The sequence below is a fragment of the Haliotis rufescens genome, unplaced genomic scaffold (assembly GCF_023055435.1).
Source record: "Haliotis rufescens isolate VD_foot unplaced genomic scaffold, xgHalRufe1.0.p SCAF_15, whole genome shotgun sequence".
NCBI lineage: Eukaryota > Metazoa > Mollusca > Gastropoda > Lepetellida > Haliotidae > Haliotis > Haliotis rufescens.
The window spans coordinates 33,056,557-33,080,837 of NW_025963835.1; the positions used below are offsets into that span (position 1 = coordinate 33,056,557).

A 24,281-nucleotide genomic window follows, 5' to 3' on the forward strand; every position below is an offset into this window, starting at 1 on the left:
TCTGGCCTCTACACACTACGTTCCTTCATCACCCGTGAATACATACATCAACTCTGGTCTCTACACACTACGTTCCTTCATCACCCGTGAATACATACATCAACTCTGGTCTCTACAAACTACGTTCCTTCATCACCCGTGAATACATACATCAACTATGGTCTCTACACACTACGTTCCTTCATCACCCGTGAATACATACATCAACTCTGGTCTCTACACACTACGTTCCTTCATCACCCGTGAATACATACATCAACTCTGGTCTCTACACACTACGCTCCTTCATCACCCGTGAATACATACATCAACTTCTGTCTCTACACACTACATTCCTTCATCACCCGTGAATACATACATCAACTCTGGTCTCTACACACTACGTTCCTTCATCACCCGTGAATACATACATGAACTCTGGTCTCAACACACTACGTTCCTTCATCACCCGCGAATACATACATCAACTCTGGTCTCTACACACTACGTTCCTTCATCACCCGTGAATACATACATCAACTCTGGTCTCTACACACTACATTCCTTCATGACCCGTAAATACATACATCAACTCTGGTCTCTACACACTACGTTCCTTCATCACCCGTGAATACATACATCAACTCTGGTCTCTACACACTACGTTCCTTCATCACCCGTGAATACATACATCAACTTCTGTCTCTACACACTACATTCCTACATCACCCGTGAATACTTACATCAACTCTGGTCTTTACACACTACGTTCCGTCATCACCCGTGAATACATACATCAACTCTGGCCTCTACACACTACATTCCTTCATCAACCGTGAATACATACATCAACTCTGGTCTCTACACACTACATTCCTTCATCACCCGTGAATACATACATCAACTCTGGTCTCTACACACTACGTTCCTTCATAACCCGCGAATACATACATCAACTCTGGTCTCTACACACTACGTTCCTTCATCACCCGTGAATACATACATCAACTCTGGTCTCTACACACTACATTCCTTCATCACCCGTGAATACATACATGAACTTTGGTCTCTGCACACTACAATCCTACATCACCCGTGAATACATACATCAACTCTGGTCTCTACACACTACGCTCCTTCATCACCCGTGAATACATACATCAACTCTGGCCTCTACACACTACGTTCCTTCATCACCCGTGAATACATACATCAACTCTGGTCTCTACACACTACATTCCTTCATCACCCGTGAATACATACATCAACTCTGGTCTCTACATACTACGTTCCTTCATCACCCGTGAATACATACATCAACTCTGGTCTCTACACACTACGCTCCTTCATCACCCGTGAATACATACATCAACTTCTGTCTCTACACACTACGTTCCTTCATCACCCGTGAATACATACATCAACTCTGGTCTCTACACACTACGTTCCTTCATCACCCGTGAATACATACATCAACTTCTGTCTCTACACACTATGCTCCTTCATCACATGTGAATACATACATCAACTCTGGTCTCTACACACTACGTTCCTTCATCACCCTGAATACATAAATGAACTCTGGCCTCTACACACTACGTTCCTTCATCACCCGTGAATACATACATCAACTCTGGTCTCTACACACTACGTTCCTTCATCACATGTGAATACATACATCAACTCTGGTCTCTACACACTACGTTCCTTCATCACCCGTGAATACATACATCAACTCTGGCCTCTACACACTACGTTCCTTCATCACCCGTGAATACATACATCAACTCTGGTCTCTACACACTACGTTCCTTCATCACCCACGAATACATACATCAACTCTGGTCTCTACACACTACATTCCTTCATCACCCGTGAATACATACATCAACTCTGGTCTCTACACACTACGTTCCTTCATCACCCGTAAATACATACATCAACTCTGGTCTCTACACACTACGTTCCTTCATCACCCGTGAATACATACATCAACTCTGCTCTCTACACACTACGTTCCTTCATCACCCGTAAATACATACATCAACTCTGGTCTCTACACACTACGTTCCTTCATCACCCGTGAATACATACATCAACTCTGGTCTCTACACACTACATTCCTTCATCACATGTGAATACATACATCAACTCTGGTCTCTACACACTACATTCCTTCATCACCCACGAATACATACATCAACTCTGGTCTCTACACACTACGTTCCTTCATCACCCGTGAATACATACATCAACTCTGGTCCCTACACACTAGGTTCCTTCATCACCCGTGAATACATACATCAACTCTGGTCTCTACACACTACGTTCCTACATCACCCGTGAATACATACATCAACTCTGGTCTCTACACACTACGTTCCTTCATCACCCGTGAATACATACATCAACTCTGGTCTCTACACACTACGTTCCTTCATCACCCACGAATACATACATCAACTCTGGTCTCTACACACTACGTTCCTTCATCACCCGTGAATACATACATCAACCCTTGTCTTTACACACTACATTCCTTCATCACCCGTGAATACATACATCAACTCTGGTCTCTACACACTACGTTCCTTCATCACCCGTGAATACATACATCAACTCTGGTCTCTGCACACTACAATCCTTCATCACCCGTGAATACATAAATCAACTTCTGTCTCTACACACTACATTCCTTCATCACCCGTGAATACATACATCAACTCTGGCCTCTACACACTACGTTCCTTCATCACCCGTGAATACATACATCAACTCTGGTCTCTACACACTACGTTCCTTCATCACCCGTAAATACATACATCAACTCTGGCCTCTACACACTACGTTCCTTCATCACCCGTGAACACATACATCAACTCTGGTCTCTACACACTACGTTACTTCATCACCCGTGAATACATACATCAACTCTGGTCTCTACACACTACGCTCCTTCATCACCCGTGAATACATACATCAACTCTGGTCCCTACACACTACGTTCCTTCATCACCCGTGAATACATACATCAACTCTGGTCCCTGCACACTACGTTCCTTCATCACCCGTGAATACATACATCAACTCTGGTCTCTACACACTACATTCCTTCATCACCCGTGAATAAATACATCAACTCTGGTCTCTACACACTACGTTCCTTCATCACCCGTGAATACATACATCAACTCTGGTCTCTACACACTACATTCCTTCATCACCCGTGAATACATACATCAACTCTGGTCTCTACACACTACGTTCCTTCATCACCCGTGAATACATACATCAACTCTGGTCTCTACACACTACATTCCTTCATCACATGTGAATACATACATCAACTCTGGTCTCTACACACTACATTCCTTCATCACCCACGAATACATACATCAACTCTGGTCTCTACACACTACGTTCCTTCATCACCCGTGAATACATACATCAACTCTGGTCCCTACACACTAGGTTCCTTCATCACCCGTGAATACATACATCAACTCTGGTCTCTACACACTACGTTCCTACATCACCCGTGAATACATACATCAACTCTGGTCTCTACACACTACGTTCCTTCATCACCCTGAATACATACATCAACTCTGGTCTCTACACACTACGTTCCTTCATCACCCACGAATACATACATCAACTCTGGTCTCTACACACTACGTTCCTTCATCACCCGTGAATACATACATCAACCCTTGTCTTTACACACTACATTCCTTCATCACCCGTGAATACATACATCAACTCTGGTCTCTACACACTACGTTCCTTCATCACCCGTGAATACATACATCAACTCTGGTCTCTGCACACTACAATCCTTCATCACCCGTGAATACATAAATCAACTTCTGTCTCTACACACTACATTCCTTCATCACCCGTGAATACATACATCAACTCTGGCCTCTACACACTACGTTCCTTCATCACCCGTGAATACATACATCAACTCTGGCCTCTACACACTACGTTCCTTCATCACCCGTGAATACATACATCAACTCTGGTCTCTACACACTACGTTACTTCATCACCCGTGAATACATACATCAACTCTGGTCTCTACACACTACGCTCCTTCATCACCCGTGAATACATACATCAACTCTGGTCTCTACACACTACGTTCCTTCATCACCCGTGAATACATACATCAACTCTGGTCCCTACACACTACGTTCCTTCATCACCCGTGAATACATACATCAACTCTGGTCTCTACACACTACATTCCTTCATCACCCGTGAATAAATACATCAACTCTGGTCTCTACACACTACGTTCCTTCATCACCCGTGAATACATACATCAACTCTGGTCTCTACACACTACATTCCTTCATCACCCGTGAATACATACATCAACTCTGGTCCCTACACACTACGTTCCTTCATCACCCGTGAATACATACATCAACTCTGGTCTCTACACACTACATTCCTTCATCACCCGTGAATAAATACATCAACTCTGGTCTCTACACACTACGTTCCTTCATCACCCGTGAATACATACATCAACTCTGGTCTCTACACACTACATTCCTTCATCACCCGTGAATAAATACATCAACTCTGGTCTCTACACACTACGTTCCTTCATGACCCGTGAATACATACATCAACTCTGGTCTCTACACACTACGTTCCTTCATCACCCGTGAATACATACATCAACTCTGGTCTCTACACACTACGCTCCTTCATCACCCGTGAATACATACATCAACTCTGGTCTCTACACACTACGTTCCTTCATCACCCGTGAATACATACATCAACTTCTGTCTCTACACACTATGTTCCTTCATCACCCGTGAATACATACATCAACTCTGGTCTCTACACACTATGTTCCTTCATCACCCGCGAATACATACATCAACTCTGGTCTCTACACACTACGTTCCTTCATCACCCGTGAATTCATACATCAAGTTTGCTTACCTTGTCCCATACATGATAGATGGCGACCACACACCGTTAGCTGACCTCTCGTCATGACAAACCCCTAGTTTGCTAAACTTGTCCCACACACGATAGATGGCGACCACACACCGTTAGCTGACCTCTCGTCTCTTATGTGGGTGGGAATGCCCAGGTCTTGACATTTCGCTCCAAGAACACTGTCTGCTGTATATCTGTAACATTTAATGTAAGATAGTTATGCTATAAAGCGCTAAGAACAAAGTGAGGATTGGGAGAATGTGTGGGAAATACCCACCTGTGCATCAAATGGACTTGTCCGACCATGAGTGTTATTAGTACTTATTAAACACAAGTTAAAGCAGTTGTGAACAAACATAGTTCAAACATTGATGAAACTAAAACTTCTACAATAACAGTTACCAACTGATCCTCTTGGCTGCTGTCTTCTGTCTTAGTAGTGGCACTCATATCAATTACTCACAGATCGGTCGAGAAGTCGGACATGGAGCGCTTATTTGAACAGGGTAAATCTTGTAATTCCCAATAATAGCATATTATTACTCATCACATCACTCCAGTTTGATAACGGTGTAAGAATCTACATCAAAATGTCGCTGTTTGCGACACTCCAGAGGCTGTTATCCATAAAGTTGTATGTTTTGTTATCACATGACGCATGCACAATTTCTAAACTAAATAACAGACCAACTTGAAATTTATCTAAACTTTGGGTCCGTATTAAAGTGCAAATGCATGAATGTCTACCCCACAGTCACCTCACCAACACTTACTGTCCTTTGTCGTTGAGGAAATCCATCAAGGAATCTACCAGCTTGTTCTTGGCTTCAGGACTTCGGTTTTCTTCAATGATCTTCTGAAACCGAGGGCGCCCTTGTTCAATCTTTTGCCAAGGCCTATCAACAGCTGAGTTTCCAAAGGCATGGGGATCTAAAAAGGGCAAATAAAAAAATCCCTCAAACCAAACTTTAACACAAAACCAATCACAATGTCCCCATCCTTGTATTTGATGTGTTGGTAATATTGTGATATCCGGCTGTACATGGGGAGTGGTCATTTATTATGGGGAGTGGTAGATCAAAGGGACTCAGGGGAGGGTCACCACTAAATATGAATATCTCTAGGGGAGGGTCATGAACCACGATACACATACTTGGGGATGGTCATGTGAAAATGGAGATTTTATAATAAAACAAACAGTGCTATTGCATTTGTCTTTTCAGGGAGGGTCTTGAAAAAAGGACATCGGGAGGGTCAGCTAATTAAGACAAGCATTGGGGGAGAGTCATTATTTTTTTTAAAACATTTGTGCAGCAAAAACTTCTGGTCTCATTGTCATGGCTTACCTTGTCTTAACCTCTCCTTTCTCCAGCAAGTGAATGATACACCTATACCCTACTTGTTGTTTCCCATGCAACTGTGTCAAGAATGAACACACAATGCCATTTAGAAAGTGAGTGAGTGAGTGTGGTTTTACGCTGCTTTTAGCAATATTCCAGCAATAACACGGCGGGGGACACCAGAAATGGGCTTCACACATTGTACCCATGTCAGCTACCCGACCGCACCCCATTTAGAAAGTGGTCAAATGTAACATGGATATGGGAACGTGTCAATTTACACTTGCCAGAGGGGTAATCAAAGTACATGATCTAGACTACCAGTTGTCTGACTTTCATTTTTGTGGAAGCCTCGGTAGCTGAGTGGGTGGATCACTGACTTTGTGTGCTGTCGATTAGGTGCCTCACTCTGGCAGTGTGGGTTCAAACCTTAGAGGGGTCTCAACCCAAAAAGGTACGAGAATCTGTGCTTTACTAAGAGAGTGTTATCCCAATATAACATTTGTTATATGTCAAGAACACATCAGTTTCTGGATATTTTGTCAAAGTTTCTCAAATTTAACATTATCTTGTACGGAAAAATGAAATTTGATGATAAATAAACACAGCAGATGACAATAAAACCAATCGCCTAAACGCATCACGGCAACAGCCATGGTAACCCCATGCACATGAGCTCCCCCATTTTTTGCCCGAAAAAAATCCCAACAGAGAGGATAACATTCATTCGTTATTGAATTGCTACCACATGCCAAGATTGACAAGAAATCAGCGACACCAAGCCCTTGGACGATTACAAGCTGGACAAACCGCCCGGCAAGTACCCAATGCATTTCAAGTCCATGTAAGGACCATATACAGGCTCCAGCAAAGGTACCAGACCACCAACACTTCAGATGACAGACCACGTAGTGGAAGACCAAGGGTCACAACCTGATGTCAGGATCGTCAGATTGTGCGACAGCATCTTCAAGATTGCTTGTTACTGCTGTGGAAACTGGTTGACAGACCATGGGGACCCACCAGCGACACATTAGTGCGGACACCGTGCGTTTGACCATTGACGAGCAGACACCTCCACTGTCACAGGCCACACCGAGGACCCATTCTGACACCATGTCATCACCGAGACCGTCTTCAGTGGGCAACACAGCACCAGCATTGGCGCCAGCACAGTGGAGAAGACGAGAGCCATTACTTTATCTCAACAGCAGATGGCAGAGAGAGAGCCTGGCGACACCGTGGGGAACGTTATTCGGATGCTTGTGTTGTTTAGAGAGACTCATGGGATGGTCCGAGCATCATGGTGTGGGGAGGAATTGGTCTTGCACAGAGGGTCAGCCTGTGGTCTTCCAGAACATTGGTCCAGGGAGAGGCAATGGTGTCACAGCAGCTTGGTACATTGATCAAGTCTTGAGACCACCGCCATACCTCATTTGGCAAACACGAGTTTCAGCATGACAACGCCCATGCCCACACTGTGAGAGCAACAAGAGACTTCCTCCAGCAGAATGGCATTAGAACCATGCAGTGGCCTGCCCTCTGTCCCGATTTAAATCCCACTGAGCACCTGTGGGACGAGATTCAAAGACGGCTGAATGACGTCCGACCAAGGCCGACAACTGCAGCTGAACTTCGTCAGGCGTTCCTCAGAGTGTGGGCTCAAGTGCCTATGGCCTTCATCAACCGCCTCATCCATTCCATGTATCGATGTTGCATGGCAGTCTTCAATGCACATGGCAGACACACAAGATACTGACTTGTGATGCCATTTTCTCAGAGACTAGTCTTGAGTTTCACTTTAAGAAAATTTGACACTTTAATTTCAACCTTGATGATCAGTTTTGCCATGTTTCATCTTCTTAATATGTCTCAAAGTATGTTTACAGTGTTTGGACAAATAAGGTTTCTCATATATCTAATTCTATCTATAGTGACGTTTCTTTTGCGGTTCAGTATAGATCTTGATTATTGATCATATCATCTTGACTGGGCGCCGCCATTTTTTTACAATATACAAGAGGTGGAATCTGATTGGTCCATAGGAGAGGATTAGAAGGGACATAACTTGTAATGGCCACTGGTGGCGCTACAATCGAGCGCAGGTATTCCAGCCTTGTTCGACAAGGGTGGAAACTGGACTTTTAAAGTCAGTTCACTCTATTGCCTCACGAAGATGACTGTGCCACTGACACTAGAGGATGTACAACACAACCCTGGTTACCTCCGAGTGGCAGCCTTTGCATTCTTCTCTCTTCTACAGAACTCTCTGTCAGGTACATCGCCAGCGGATGTGGGCCTCTGAAATAGCAGAGTAAAAGAGAACTGCAACTGCTTTAAGAGACATTGAAATCATACTACTTTCATACAACTAAATAAGTTACTAATCAGCATTGCATCTCTGTATGAGCGGGTGAAAGCATTCAGATCAGCATATCTGATTTCAAAAATGAACTTAAACAGTTGTTGTTACTTAGATTGGGAGGTCAGCTGACAACCTTCTCTGGAGGGATTAATAGAGTGAGTGAGTGCCTTAAACTGTAATGTTGCATCAGCATTATTTCATTGGCATTGTGTGTTCACAGCATTATTTCAGCCAAATAGTGTGTAGGGGTGGGGGGTATCAGATCTTAATGCAGAGAGGTATCATATCATAGTATAAGATCTGACTTTAATGAGATTGTATCAAAAATAAACAGAAGAAGAATTATTTGTTTGCACATCACCAACCACAAGTATAATGGAAAATGTTGTGTGTCCGTGGAACATGGTCACTGTTCATCAATGACAGAATGAAAGAACAAACAATGATACACATGACCTGGACTCAATGACACACAATCAGCACTTATACACACAATCAGCACTAATACACAATCAGCACTAATACACAATCAGCACTAATACACACAATCAGGGCTAATACACAATCAGCACTTATACACACAATCAGCACTAATACACAATCAGCACTAATACACAATCAGCACTAATACACACAATCAGGGCTAATACACAATCAGCACTAATACACACAATCAGCACTAATACACAATCAGCACTAATACACACAATCAGCAATGAAACACAAACAGCACTAATCCACACAATCAAGGCACAATGATACACAATCATCTCTAATACACACAATCAGGGCACAGTGATACACAATCAGCACTAATACACACTATCAGGGCACAGTGATACACAATCAGCACTAATACACACTATCAGGGCACAGTGATACACAATCAGCACTAATCCACACAATCAGGGCACAGTGATACACAATCAGCACTAATCCACACAATCAGGGCACAGTGATACACAATCAGCACTAATCCACACAATCAGGGCACAATGATACACAATCAGCACTAATCCACACAATCAGGGCACAGTGATACACAATCAGCACTAATCCACACAATCAGGGCACAGTGATACACAATCAGCACTAATCCACACAATCAGGGCACAGTGATATGCAATCAGCCATGGTACGCACAATCAGGGCACAATGATACACAATCAGCACTAATCCACACAATCAGGGCACAATGATAAACAATCAGCACTAATCCACACTTTCAGGGCACAATGACACACAATCAGCACTAATCCACACAATCAGGGCACAATGATAAACAATCAGCACTAATCCACACTTTCAGGGCACAATGACACACAATCAGCACTAATCCACACAATCAGGGCACAATGTTATGTAATCAGCAATTATGCGCACAATCAGGGCACAATGAAACACAATCAGCTCTAATACACACAATCAGGGCACAATGATACACAATCAGGGCACAATGATACACAATCAGGGCACAATGATACACAATCAGGGCAAAATGAAACACAATCAGGGCACAATGATACAGTGATGGGCAATCATCAAAGCCACGGCTTGACCACCTGATCCCCATTTAGGCATCTTTTATGACAACTATGAGCAACTTTGGTCCATTCGGAATACCCTGAATATTTGCAAAACATTTTAAAACCAAATTTGTTGAAAAATGGTAAATGACATCTAAATATCATCATGAATTATTTTTGAAAACCATAATACAAATGTTGCGAGAGTGTCTCGATTGTATTCAGTTGCATGATGGCGTGACTCAGGACACAGTGTTTAGCACTATGATGGAAGCCATGAGAATGGTGCTGACAAACCAGTGATGAAAGTCTGAGTGAAACTGGGAATCGAAACATGATCAGCAGATCCTGGCATAACTAAGGGTGTCAACATTGCACAATATACAGCACACCAATTGACCACAGATTTAATATTTTCTGGGCATCATGAAGATCTACTTAAATCTACATACCCTGCTTCAAGGAGAACAAGGTGGAATCCGTTATACTGGGAGGTGACTAAGTCTTTAGACAGGTCTTGCAGGAACGTTTCAGCACATGTGTCCGAGGCTATGAAATCCCTCGCCAAGAACCCTGAAGTAAAACTCTTTGCCAGCTAGAATAGTGGTTTCATGTTGCTTTCAGTAATTTCGTATCAAGAATGGGCTTTACAAATTATACCCATGTGGGGAATAGAACCTGGGTGTTTCGAGGGGTGAGCCACCACTTTAACCACGAGGCTGCCCCTATGAAGATCTGGAGTAGAGTAGGTCTTCAGCACCCCATGCTTGTCGTAAGAGGGGACTAACGTGATCGGGTGGACAGGCTCGCAGACTTGGTTGATGCATGTTGTCGTATCCCAATTGTGTAGATCTATGCACATGATGACAATCACTGGATGGTCTGATCCTTCATTATTTACAGACCACCTTCATATAGCTGGAATATCGCTCAGTGCGGCGTTAAACAACAAACAAACAAAGTGAGTGAGTGAGTGAGTGAGTTCGGTTTTACGCCGCTTTTAGCAATATTTCAGCAATTTCACGGCGGGGGACACCAGAAATGGGCTTCACACATTGTATTCATGTCGGGAATTGAACCCGGGTCTTCGGCGTGACGAGCTAACGCTTTAACCACTAGGCTACCAACTCTTCATTGTGGGGAAGGGAAAGGCTCTCACCAAACTTCCATCATGCTATTCTATAAATAGAATTGCATAATCACAATATTTAAAATGTCCTCATAAGAAATCCTTTGTAACTAATCTTGACACACGTACCAGTCAAGAAAGAATATGATTGGGATTGTGCCATTATAATGCTACATCATATGATACAACTAATCGATCAGAGTTGTGTGAAGACTCAATGTTATATAAGTACAGGAACTTTGACAAGTGTTACCTCTTCCTTTCCTGTTGGGGAGGTGTTCTTCGAGTATGTTCAGAAGAACTCCAATCTTGCCCTGTTTGTTGATCCCCAGCCAAATCCCACCCTCTCTCCCCGGCTTCTGGTCCAAGCCTACTCAGAAACAACACACAAACAACAATGGTAAACTCAATGGTAAACTCAATGGTAAACTTAACGGTAAATGACAACTTAGCTTTTCACAGAACACAATTTTAACTAACAGGAATGGTATGTTACTTCAAACGCTAAAAAAAGCATCAGATTTGAACCTTGAAAGAATTTCCCTCGTCTCAGGGACGCAGGCTCATCACGTCAGTGCCAACAGTATGGCTTTATATGTGCCTCTATGCCTAATAATGAAATGACACAATTAAGTAAAATGTATATAATACGCACACAGACGCTTTCTCTCTCTCACACATTCACACACAGTAATATAAACCTAATATTTATATGCACTACAGCAGTACATATTTACTAATACTTTCATAGAACTATGTACATAATCATCAACTAACTCATACAAGACTTAGTGTACTAAAATACTGTACAATATATTATTACATTTATAGCTGTAAGCTATAAATTATTGCTAATGATAAATCTATTATAATAGATACAGCTTCAAGCTATAAACTATATAAATTACTGAAAGCACCTTATAACAATATGGTTGCTTAACATTAAGTCATGGCTAGTGTAATTAGTATCACACTACTCACTAACGTATCATGACTTTGAAGAATAAGTAATATATTTACAACATTGCGTATCATGTGGATCATACTGCAAATTATATTATATAAGAAATATGCAATTAAAATGATAAAAGTGTACTCAACAAGACTAAAATATCAGATCCTAACCTCCTTATGATGAATATAAATACTACAGAAGTCTAAATTAACTTACCCCAATTAGTGCAGTGCAGTGAATCATGCAGAGTTGTAACGCAGCAGTGACCAGAGAAGAGAAATATTGAAGTGTTTAAAGCTAAAAACCTGGTCACATGCTACAGAAACAATAGAAAAGGCAATCACTGGCCAAGCTGTGGCTGGACCAGATCACTAAAGACCTTACATAACTATACCCCGTACTTTACCTAAGGATTAGTAGAGAGTGCTCAGGTTAGCTTAAGGACCTATTACCATACTTAACTCAATTATTTAATTATTTAAGTTTAAAATATAGAAGTTAAAATACATACTATTTTACATTCTGCTACACTAGTCTACTAAGAAATACATCATTGATAAAAAAAATCACAATTTAAGTGAACTTCATCACATATATCATAATCATTTCCTTCATTGGAAATTTAATCCAACATTTACAAATTCATTTACAACCTGAAACAAGGCAAAGAGTGAGCAGGGCTCACTAATACCCCCGACTTTGACTCCCTACATACTTCTAAGTTCAAAACACGAAAAAGAGCAATATTTTCTAAGAAAATCAAAGTATCGGAATCAAGTTAAGGTTGCACAAATGCTGAAGAAAAACAAAATTCTATGTTCAAAACAAGAAAGAAAATAATATTTGTTCAGAAAATACACATACCAAAATCAAAATGTAGCACTGCTCTATTTCTATTGAAAGTTTCCTTAAATTTGTAAAGAATCTTTCGGCATAGAAAGAGTTCACCAAGTTTCAATGAATCTATGCAGTAGTTTTCGAGTTATGGGTCTTACAAAAAATTACCTCGGAAGGACGGAAGGACGGACGGACGGACAGATGGACTTACAGAATTCCTTGGTATAACTAAACACCCTCCCTTTAAGGTCAGTGGCATAAAAATTGGAAGAACGATTTTGGATGATAATAAACAGAATCTGACCCATGTGTCTGAAATAGTGTTTATATTGTGGTAACAAAAGAAACCAGGTGAAATTCAATATTAATTGGCACAGTGGTTATGTTGAACATGTCTTACTGCTGAGGCAGTTGTCCTTCTCCCCCCAGTACGCTGCTGTTGATGTGGGTCGAGTCCAGTACTCATCTCGGTTGTTGGCAAGAACTAGGCGGTAGGCGCCACATTCCTCTCGGTCATTCAGTTGGAAGAATAAGATACACATCTTGGTTGCTCACCAGTTACACCTGTTTGGGAAATTAAGAATGCATTCTATTGTGATGGCCTTTGTGATAGCAAGAGACAAGGTCCTAAACATTAATTAGATGTTGTGGTATTGGGGCCTTTGTTAATTAGTGGTAGTCGACTGTCAGCCGTTGTCTTATGAATGAGAGGTCAAACTGACATGGATACATGAGGGAGGACACTTTGGGTAATGACATGGTACATACTTCAGGCCTAGTATACTCGAACCCTGTGGTACAGCCGCATTCGTCATATAGCGGCATTTGTGATTTCCAGTAGTTCACGTTGCACACGTGTTTCAATAGCTTGTGGGGGTGTAAAGCCCACATCAAAGCAAGAGAGTGAGAGAGAGCTAGGTTCGGCAGTCAGCCATTTACTAACGGAAGTGCGGGGTGCAGTAAAATCCGGACAGGCCATAGTTCCATGCAGGGCACCGTTAACCGGGCCGTGGCAGATATTGTAACATCCTCCCGTTTTGGAAAAGCTTTAAAACTTTAACGTAGAACAGGAGCAAATAAAGCATCACTTGTACTAGTGATTAATACAATGATTAAGATTACCAAGAGTGAGTGTGAGTGAGTATGGTTTTACGCCGCTTTTAGCAATTTTCCAGCAATATCACGGCGGGGGACACCAGAAATGGGCTTCACACATTGTACCCATGTCGGGAATCGAACCCGGGTCTTCGGCGTGACGGGCGAACTCTTTAACCACTAGGCTACCCGACCGCCCCAAGATTACCAAGAAAGGTAATGAACTTAATGAGTTATTACTGAAGAGCTTATTCACCAAAGATTAACACAAGTTACAGTCTTTTGCAAATTCATGAACGCTGAACACAATTATCAATTAACAGTCAATTTGAACAGGAACATCAGGTCGTTGATCTACTCCATGGACACCTCAAAGTCTTTGAGGTAGGCAGGCGTCTTGTGTGTCTGGTAGATCGTCTCGGGTTGTCTGGAACTTCAGGTACAGGTATTACCTGAGATTTGGGTCTGCTCGTCTCATGTACTGAGACAGGGTCAGGTGACTTCACATTTGTTAAGTGTTGAGTCACGGGTGTAATATCTGGTCTTACACCGGTCTCCGCTGCAGCAATCAGCTTTGGGACAGGAGTAGGAGGATTGGTCTCACTTGATTTTCTCAAGTGTACTCTATTTCCTCTGTAGGAACCATTCTCACCCTCGATTTCATAAGAGCGTTCGTCAAGTCGTTTACTCACAGTTCCTTTCTCCCACTCTGTCTGTCTTAGTCGATAGGGTTTCATGCGAACCATATCTCCGACCTCCAAGGGAGATAAGTCTCTCGCAAGTCTGTTGTAGGACTGAGATCTTTTTCTCTGGGCACTCTCTATTGATCTGCGATCATTCAGGTAGTCACTGTGGTTTCCAGGCATCAGCAGTTCTTCTGACATTGGCATTAGTGATCTAGTCCTTCGACTGAACAACTTCTAGGTCGGACTAGTCCCCGTGTTCTGAGTCGGACTAGTCCCCGTGTTCTGAGTCGGAGTATTCCGAAGTCTGAGCCAACAGAGATAGGGATCCATCTTCGAACTCTTGCACTTGCTCATCATTGTTTTGGCTGCTTTCACATCCGATTCTGCTTTGCTGTTGGCGTTTGGATGTCTAGGAGAACTGGTACAATGTACAATGTCCCATACTTCTGTGAATGATGAGAACCCTTCGCTCACGAACTGTGGACCATTTTCAGAGATGAGCTGGTTTGGAATGCCATGTCTTGAGAAGTGTATTTTCAGTGCCTTAATCACAGCTAATGAGTTAGTTTTCGGAAGATAATCAACTTCCCAGAATCCACTGAAGTAGTCAATAGTAAGAAGGTATTCACGATCCTCAAACGTGAACAGATCTGTCCCTACTATCTCCCACAGATAGTTGGCTTCAATACTCATCAGAGATTCCTTCTGTTGAGCTCTACTGTATGTCTGACAGGCTTCACAAGATTCTGTGATCTGCTTGATCTGGTCGGTCATGCCAGGCCAATACACACACTCTCAAGCTCTTCTTAGCATACTTTCTTTCCCGAGATGAGATGAATGGAGGAGAGATTTGACTTGTGTTCTCATGTTCTCAGGTACAACAATGCGTTCTCCTTTGAACACCAGACCATCGTGCACAGTGAATTCATCTCTAGCAGAGCAGTATGGAGCAAGTGATTCAGGTAATTCTTTCTTATTTTCAGGCCATCCCCTTAGGATTACAGACTTGACAATGTTTATTGTCTCATCTTCTCGTGTTGCGTTATGCAATTCTTCTAGTTTTTCAGGACTGACTCTCAGATGTCCGACTGCATTCCCCGTTGAGAACGTGTCGGGTTTACTGGAACTTGTGATTGAGTTGGTGTATGCTCTGGAGAGCATATCCGACAGGTACATCTGTTTTCCTGGTCTGTACACAATATCTATGCCGTACTGAAGGAGTCTCAACATCATGGACTGAAGTCTTTGGGTGCCTTGTACAGAGGTTTCCGAAGAATAGCCTCGAGACGTTTGTGGTCTGAATCTACGATTGTTGGTCTGCCAAAAGTATACTGGTGGAACTTCTCCAGGGCGAAGACAATAGCAAGACACTCTTTCTCGATCTGAGCATAACCACATTCAGTATCAGACAGTGCTCTACTAGCATACGCTAGCGGTCTCCCTTGTTGTAACAACGCTGCACCCAGTCCCTTGCTTGAATATATTTCAGAACTAACCTTTGTTCCGAAAGGAAGCCTTAACCATCGGTACCTTCCGAAAGGTGTTTTAACCGTGGTAAGGTAACTGCTCTCTTCATCCAGTACGCAGTGCCAGTAACCATGGGTTAGATCAACTTTGCTTTACACTCTGGCTTTAGCAATCTCTGGCAGTGCATCTTCTATAGTCGGTCACGGGTATCTTTCCCGTTGGAGAGCTTCATTAAGAGATTTGGGGTCAACACATACCCTCAATTGGCCAGTTTTCTTCACCTGGACTGATATTTGGGAACACCACTCTGTGGGCCTCAGTAACAGGTGTCAGTACGCCAAGCTTGACAAGCCGGTCGAGTTCTTCCTTCAGCTTGGGCTTCACAGCGATAGGAACTTTTCTTGGTGGGCACTGAGACGGCATAATACCTTCCTTCACATGTAGGTGAACTACTCCTGGAAAGTACCTTGGGAGCTTTTGCTGAAAACATCATTAAAGTTTGACAGCATGGTATCTGTGGTGATGTTGTTGATTTGTTAAAAGTTGCGGTAGTTAACAGTGATCAGTGTAAGCGATTTACTTCCACAGCCGCATTCCCGCCTCAAGAGTTTGCATAAACTCTTGTTACGCTTACAAAAAATTCAAACAAGAGGTTCTCCCAGTTTGAGTGGCACTCTGAGTGAGAGAGTAATGCTTAAATCCTAAACAAGGGACAAACTACAAAATTATTCCACATACTGATTTATTACAATTTTCAAGTATTTGCAAATGATATACATGAGTTTCTAGTTCAGACACAACTGGTTACAAACCAATGGAAGTATTACCGACCAGTATACATGTGTTACATGATCAGACACAACTGGTTACAAACCACTGGAAATATTACCGACCAGTATACATGTGTTACATGTTCAGACACAACTGGTTACAAACCAATGGAAGTATTACCGACCAGTATACATGTGTTACATGTTCAGACACAACTGGTTACAAACCACTGGAAATATTATCGACCAGTATACATGTGTTACATGTTCAGACACAACTGGTTACAAACCAATGGAAGTATTACCGACCAGTATACATGTGTTACATGTTCAGACACAACTGGTTACAAACCAATGGAAATATTATCGACCAGTATACATGTGTTACATGTTCAGACACAACTGGTTACAAACCAATGGAAGTATTACCGACTAGTATACATGTGTTACATGTTCAGACACAACTGGTTACAAACCAATGGAAATATTATCGACCAGTATACATGTGTTACATGGTCATACACAACTGGTTACAAACCAATGGAAGTATTTTCGACCAGTATACGGGCGGTTCAAGTTCATACACAACTGGTTACAAACCAATGGAAGTATTTTCGACCAGTATACGGGCGGTTCAAGTTCATACACAACTGGTTACAAACCAATGGAAATATTACCGACCAGTATACATGTGTTACATGTTCAGACACAAATGGTTACAAACCAATGGACGTACTAATATCGAACGATATACCTGTGTTACAAGTTCAAACGCAACTGGTTACAAACCAATAGAAACACCAATATCGAACGATAGACACGGTGGCATCAAACGCTTTCACTAGTCACAGTCCTCGAACATATCTAACACACTCGGTTGACACACGGGGTCCAAAGTTTTGAAACTTCTTTAGCCTAACCAACACTGGCACACAATTTCCAACAAAAATATTACTAAGCTACGTGCTAAATCTATCCCATTATAACAAACATGATAACCTACACAGAAAAAAAAAATGGTGTGACTGGGCAAATAAAAAGAACAAACTACTACTAATGCAATTATCTTACCATATACCGAACGCACATGTGCACAAATTCCAGCAAGCCTGTCCCCGGAGCCAGACGCTGACTGCCGCTCGTGCGGCACGCACGAGCTTAAGTATCCCTTTCCAAAAACCCGTATGGACCAAGGTAACTTCCTGTTCCGGATGTGGCGAGTGTAGAGTGTAAACTTCCGTTACAATCAGCTGCATCTGCTCTGCTGATTTCCTGCTAAGAAGTGGTGTCAAGTTTTCTTTGATGACATGAAATTCGATGTCATATGTCATCTTGTTTTCTGGGTTGGTGATCTTCATGATACACTTTCCTAGTGGCTTTGTGAGAGTTTGATTGTACATTCTCAATTGTGTTTCACTGTCCTGTAATGCACAGTTCACAAACTTGACAGGGATAATGTTCACTGTTGAGCCACAGTCAGCTTGGAATGTCACTGTTTTCTTGTCATCAACAATCATATTCGCTAAGATAAGATCTGTATCTGGTGTGTTAACTTTGTTGACAACTGTCTGTATTTCTGAGAGAGTAAATACTTAGCCATCTTCTGATACATCTGTATTGTGAGAGCAATCATCTTGGACTTGTACCCCATGAACAGGTTTCTGGCTGAATGTGCAACATATGTCAGTGGTTTTGTCTCTTGCATAACTTACAGGTCTTTCCCCATGCTGGACAAAGTTCTTTGCAAAATACATGTTCTCTACCACAAAACTTGCAGGTGTTTAGTCGTGGCTGTTGTCCCTGGTAAGTATTTGACCTTTGACTGTTGTGTGTACCTCTGTAAGCAGGTTTGGGGTTATTATGTTGTTTGCTTTCTCTGTGATATTTTGACGTGTGGTGTTTGTCTTGTGACTTTGTTTACTTCTGCTGTTATTACTTTCAACTGAGATGCTGTGTTTTCATGACTTCGACAAATGTCTATGCATTTTGCAAGTGTCAGGTTGCGCTCCTGAAGTAAGCGTTTACGAGTATTGGCATCAGATATGCCCAGAACAATTCTGTCCCTAGTAAGAGAGTCTCTAAGGCAATTACAAAAGTTGCAAGTTTTCATAAGCTGCTTAATAGCTGCTACATAAGTATCAACATTCTCATTTGGTTGCTGACTTCTAGTATTAAACTTGTATCTTTCAAAAGTCTCATTGCTTTCACCAAGAATGTGTGAATCAATCTTCTCAATAATGTTCTTTACAGAGTCAGTTTCTGAAGGATCACATGAGTTGTAGATTTGTAGTCCTTCTACTCCCATAGTAGAAATTAAGTAAGATCTGAAGATTTTCATATTACAAGTTTCATCACTCTTACCGGTGATTACACAGTAATGGCCCCACATTTGTTTCCATAATGTCCAGTTTTTAACAGGATCATCCCCTAATTTCAGAGGTTCAGGCGGTCTAATATGACTCGCATCATTGACAGTAGTCGCCATATTTTGACTAGACTGAGCTTCCGTAGATTCGTCAGATGACATTTTCAAATGTCAGAGTTAGAATTCATTTTATTGACTTGAATTTAAATGTTTCAAGTAAGATAAAGATAACAGTTTATGTCAATAATCCAGTCAGATTCAATCAGTATGTACCACTTGATCCTTGAATATGCAACACGCTCGATCCACGTGTTTTTTTCTACACACGGTAAACCGCCGGGTGTTAGTTCGGCACAGAGAGTCATTTGTCAATGAAAAGTAGGGTTAAACACAAACCACACAGTGACTAATATAGTTCTTTTCCGCTGCCACCATGTTTCAATAGCTTGTGGGGGTGTAAAACCCATATCAAAGCAAGAGAGTGAGAGAGGAGAGAGCTAGGTTCGGCAGTCAGCCATTTACTAACGGAAGTGCGTTGTGCAGTAAAATCCGGACAGGCCATAGTTCCATGCAGGGCACCGTTAACCATTAATTAGCAGCGTTCTAGCCCCAACAGCTCTAATTGGATCTGAAAAAGTGCGCCCGGTAAAGTGCACTACTCCTGTCAGTAGTTCTAGCCCCAACAGCTCTAATTGGATCTGAAAAAGTGCGCACCGGGCGCACTTTTTCAGATCCAATTAGAGCTGTGGGGGCTAGAACGCGCTTCGACGGCTCACCGGCTCTGCTAATTAATGCGTTAATGCGTTAATTAGCCGACGCTCTACCACTGGACCACAGGCGCTATCACATGTAATCAGTGCTCGTTTAACTGGTCATTAGAATCCCCATTGACATGCATGCGTAATTCAGTAAACAATGAACTGCGTGTGACGTCACGGTCCGCTCTCCCATTCATCTTTTCTTGAAACCACACGCGTTTATGTCAACATTGTTTCGTTATGCGTTTTGTTGTATTCGAGAATGATGCATAACTTAAAGGGGCACTGATCTAAAGCAATTCCCCGGGACTGGTTGTTGCCTTTGTTATTGTTTTTTCCCAGTGAGTACCCGGATGTATAGCAGAAATCTAGACTAGTTCGCGACCTCTGCTGCGCCATTCGTAAGCGCATTAGTCACTTTTATACGTAGTAATAAGGGCTATGGCCACATTGATCAACAAAATGAAATACAGTTTTCGAGATAATAAGGAAATGTAGGTATCTTTGTGGGAAGCATCGGTAATGGTGACAAGGTTTTGATAAGTCACTTGCTTGGTAATTTTGCGATTTTCGTTTACACTATTTTGACTTGCAACACAAAGTAAATATTTCACCTGAACATTGTATTTTTTATAGTGTGTATATTTCTTTTACTGTCAAAACGTGTAACATTTTTAAAATTTATTAAACGCCTCAATATTCAGTTATTTTACAAAGTGACTGAAAAATATGTCCACCTGTATTATTATAATAAGGAATTCCAAACATTTTGATGTCTAATGTCATCACCAAGTGACTGAAAATGTTACGTTGAAAAGTACATTTCTATGTTGTTTTGCTTCTAATCCTACATGGGCGGTCGGGTAGCCTAGTGGTTAAAGCGTTCGCTCGTCACGCCGAAGACCCGGGTTCGATTCCCGACATGGGTACAATGTGTGAAGCCCATTTCTGGTGTCCCCCGCCGTGATATTGCTGGAATATTGCTAAAAGCGGCGTAAAACTATACTCACTCACTCACTCTAATCCTACATAATAATCGGTTGTGATGTTTGTAGTCCCTTTTGATCGTCTTAATCAATTTTAGTCAATCTGAACAGATTTTTCAGTCAAAATGATTTAAATATTTACACATTTTATAAATTGCCTGAGAGAATCACATATTACAAATTGACGGTAATATATACACGCTTAAAAAAGAAAAGACTTGTGAAAACAACGTCTATCGCGCATTGAAGAATTTCCCAACCAAGACGTAGAGGAACAAGAACGAATCGGTTCAATGCTACAGCAAATGAAGGAAAACAAAATGCAGATTTCATAATTACAACCTACCAAATTTATGTGTATAAATTTTAGGCAACCTCCTTGTTCGAGGAATGTATCCGTGAATATCCACACAAAGGAACAATATCCCACTTGTCCTCACCTGTACAAAGAAACTTATTCGATGTCACGTGTCTCTGTAACAATCAAATATTTTAAAAGATATATATCGTTTCGGGATATTATAACCCGTGTTCGTCTCTCAACTGATCACTTAGATTGTTTCAGGTGTTTCACATAGGTGTCAAGTCTCAAGGGTCGGCTGAGAAAGCCCACGTGACAACTATTTTCTTAAAGGGGCACTGATCTAACGCAATTCCCCGGGACTGGTTGTTGCCTTTGTTATTGTTTTTTCCCAGTGAGTACCCGGATGTATAGCAGAAATCTAGACTAGTTCGCGACCTCTGCTGCGCCATTCGTAAGCGCATTAGTCACTTTTATACGTAGTAATAAGGGCTATGGCCACATTGATCAACAAAATGAAATAGAGTTTTCGAGATAATAAGGAACTGTAGGTATCTTTGTGGGTAGCATCGGTAATGGTGACGAAGTTTTGATAAGTCACTTGCTTGGTAATTTTGCGATTTTCGTTTACACTATTTTGACTTGCAGCACAAAGTACATATTTCACCTGAGCATTGCTTTTTTTATAGTGTGTATTTTTTTTACTGTCAAATGTGTAACAAATTTATTAAAAGGTCTAAATATTCAGTTATTTTACAAAGTGACTGAAAAACATTTCCATCTGTATTATTATGATAACGAATTCCAAACATTTTGATGTTTAATGTCATCACCAAGAGACTGAAAATGTTACGTTGAGAAAAGTACATTTCTATGTTGTTTGGCTTCTAATCCTACATAATAATCTGTTGTGATGTTTGCAGGCCCTTTTGATCGTCTTAATCAATCTGGACAGATTTTTTAGTCAAAATGACGGAAATATTTACACATTTTATAAATTGCCTGAGAGAATCACATTTTACAAATTGACGGTAATATATACACGCTTACAAAGGAACAGACCTGTGAAAACAACGTCTATCGCGCATTGAAGAATTTCCCAACCAAGACGTAGAGAAACAAGAACGAATCGGTTCAAAGGAAGGAAAACAAAATGCAAATATCATAATTACAACCTACCAAATTTATGTGTATAAATTTTAGGCAGCGTCCTTGTTCGAGGAATGTATCCGTGAATATCCACACAAAGGAACAATATCCCACTCGTCTGCAGATGTACAAAGAAACTTATTCGATGTCACGTGTCTCAGTAACAATCAGATATTTTAAAAGATATATGTCGTTTCGGGATATTATAACCCGTGTTCGTTTCTCAACTGATCACTTGGATTGTTTCAGGTGTTTTACATAGGTGTCAAGTCTCAAGGGTCGGCTGAGAAAGCCCACGTGACAATTATTTTCATAACGTTCACGGTTCCTAAAAAAATCCATTTAGTGATAGATAACAATGATCAATCAATCAACGTATTATAAGTTAACCCTTTGAACAAAGTATGTTGTTTTTACATCGGCACTTCACGCCATGGTATGAGTGTATTCCCTTTGTTTTAGTAAACCTAGACATGTAAACACTCACTCTTGACATATCCACTGTGCAAGATAACAGTGATTAATCAATCAACGTATTTTCTGTTAATCCTTTGATGACTAGGAACGTTCCGTTGATTTACAAAAAAATAAATCAACTGATCATTCATCTCTTGCTGGGCTGCCACGTGCATATTACATAACACACATTTCACCTCACTTCAAACCTGGATTTAGATTGAATAATTACCCCAGACACAATAAATGCCAAATGGGAACCTTTGTCAGGTAATCTCAGTGGTGCTACCACTAATTGTACCTGTAATAAATTCATTAACTGAGCATCAAGTGAATGACGACAAATACACAAGTGAAGGGTTATACCAGAAAACGTGGATGACAACAAAGGAGTAGTAATCATATTATCGACGCAGTCCGAAATCCGAAAATGCTTTCACTGCATGGATACTTTTTTTTTAGTATAAAACTATAACCATCTGGGGTATTTCCAAATGACGACATCCGATGAGCTCCGCTGTTCTTTTTGTCTGCTTGTTTAGGCTGAGGAAATTAATTAACATGCGCCCTTTGTCGAAATCTGTATAGATCACAGTTAACCAATCAGTGTTTATGCAAAAATGCGTAAAACAAATATTGCCTCCAGCCTCCAAGTTTATTTAGCTGTCCTTGCAGACGGTAGCCCAGTCTCTGGTCACGCTCAGTTGCGTTGCGTATCATCCGGGTACTCACGGGGGAAAAAACAATAACAAAGGCAACAACCAGTCCGGGGAATTGCGTTAGATCAGTGCCCCTTTAACGTCCACAGTTCCTAAAAAAATACATGGAGTGATAGATAACAATGAGCAGTCAATCAACGTATTATCAGTTAACCCTTTGAACAAAGTATGTTGTTTTTACATTGGCACTTCACGCCATGATATGTGTGTATTCCCTTTGTTTTAGTAAACCTTGACATGTAAACACTCACTTTTGACATACCCACTGTGCAAGATAACAGTGATTAATCAATCAACGTATTTTCTGTTAATCCTTTGATGACTAGGAACGATCCGTTGATTTACAAAAAAAAATAAATCAACTGATCATTCACCTCTTGCTGGGCTGCCACGCGCATATTACATAACACGCCTTTCACCTCACATCAAA

At 41.4% G+C, this 24,281-nt stretch overlaps 2 protein-coding genes across 3 annotated transcripts in view; both read right to left on the bottom strand.

Moving 5' to 3' along the window:
• The window catches only part of LOC124132049 (transport and Golgi organization 2 homolog), a 33,607-nt gene extending 13,614 nt beyond the window's left edge, over nt 1-19,993 (bottom strand). Inside the window, exons 1-8 of one of the 2 annotated variants that reach the window (XM_048396480.1) lie at nt 18,189-19,993; nt 13,500-13,663; nt 11,561-11,677; nt 10,631-10,751; nt 8,512-8,588; nt 5,721-5,877; nt 5,070-5,141; nt 4,948-4,992 (exon numbers count right to left, since the gene is read on the bottom strand). In XM_048396480.1, the coding sequence (XP_048252437.1) occupies nt 4,948-4,992; nt 5,070-5,141; nt 5,721-5,877; nt 8,512-8,588; nt 10,631-10,751; nt 11,561-11,677; nt 13,500-13,641 (731 nt within the window). In that variant the 5' untranslated portion in view covers nt 13,642-13,663; nt 18,189-19,993. Of the gene's footprint in view, nt 1-4,947; nt 4,993-5,024; nt 5,142-5,720; nt 5,878-8,511; nt 8,589-10,630; nt 10,752-11,560; nt 11,678-13,499; nt 13,664-18,188 lie in introns of both variants that reach the window. The other variant, XM_048396479.1, reaches the window with a different exon arrangement.
• On the bottom strand, nt 15,115-15,654 carry LOC124131941 (uncharacterized protein K02A2.6-like). The gene has a single exon (XM_046495474.2). The coding sequence runs from the start codon at nt 15,652-15,654 to the stop codon at nt 15,115-15,117; it is 540 nt and encodes a 179-aa protein (XP_046351430.2).
• Nucleotides 19,994-24,281: the final 4,288 nt, after the last annotated feature.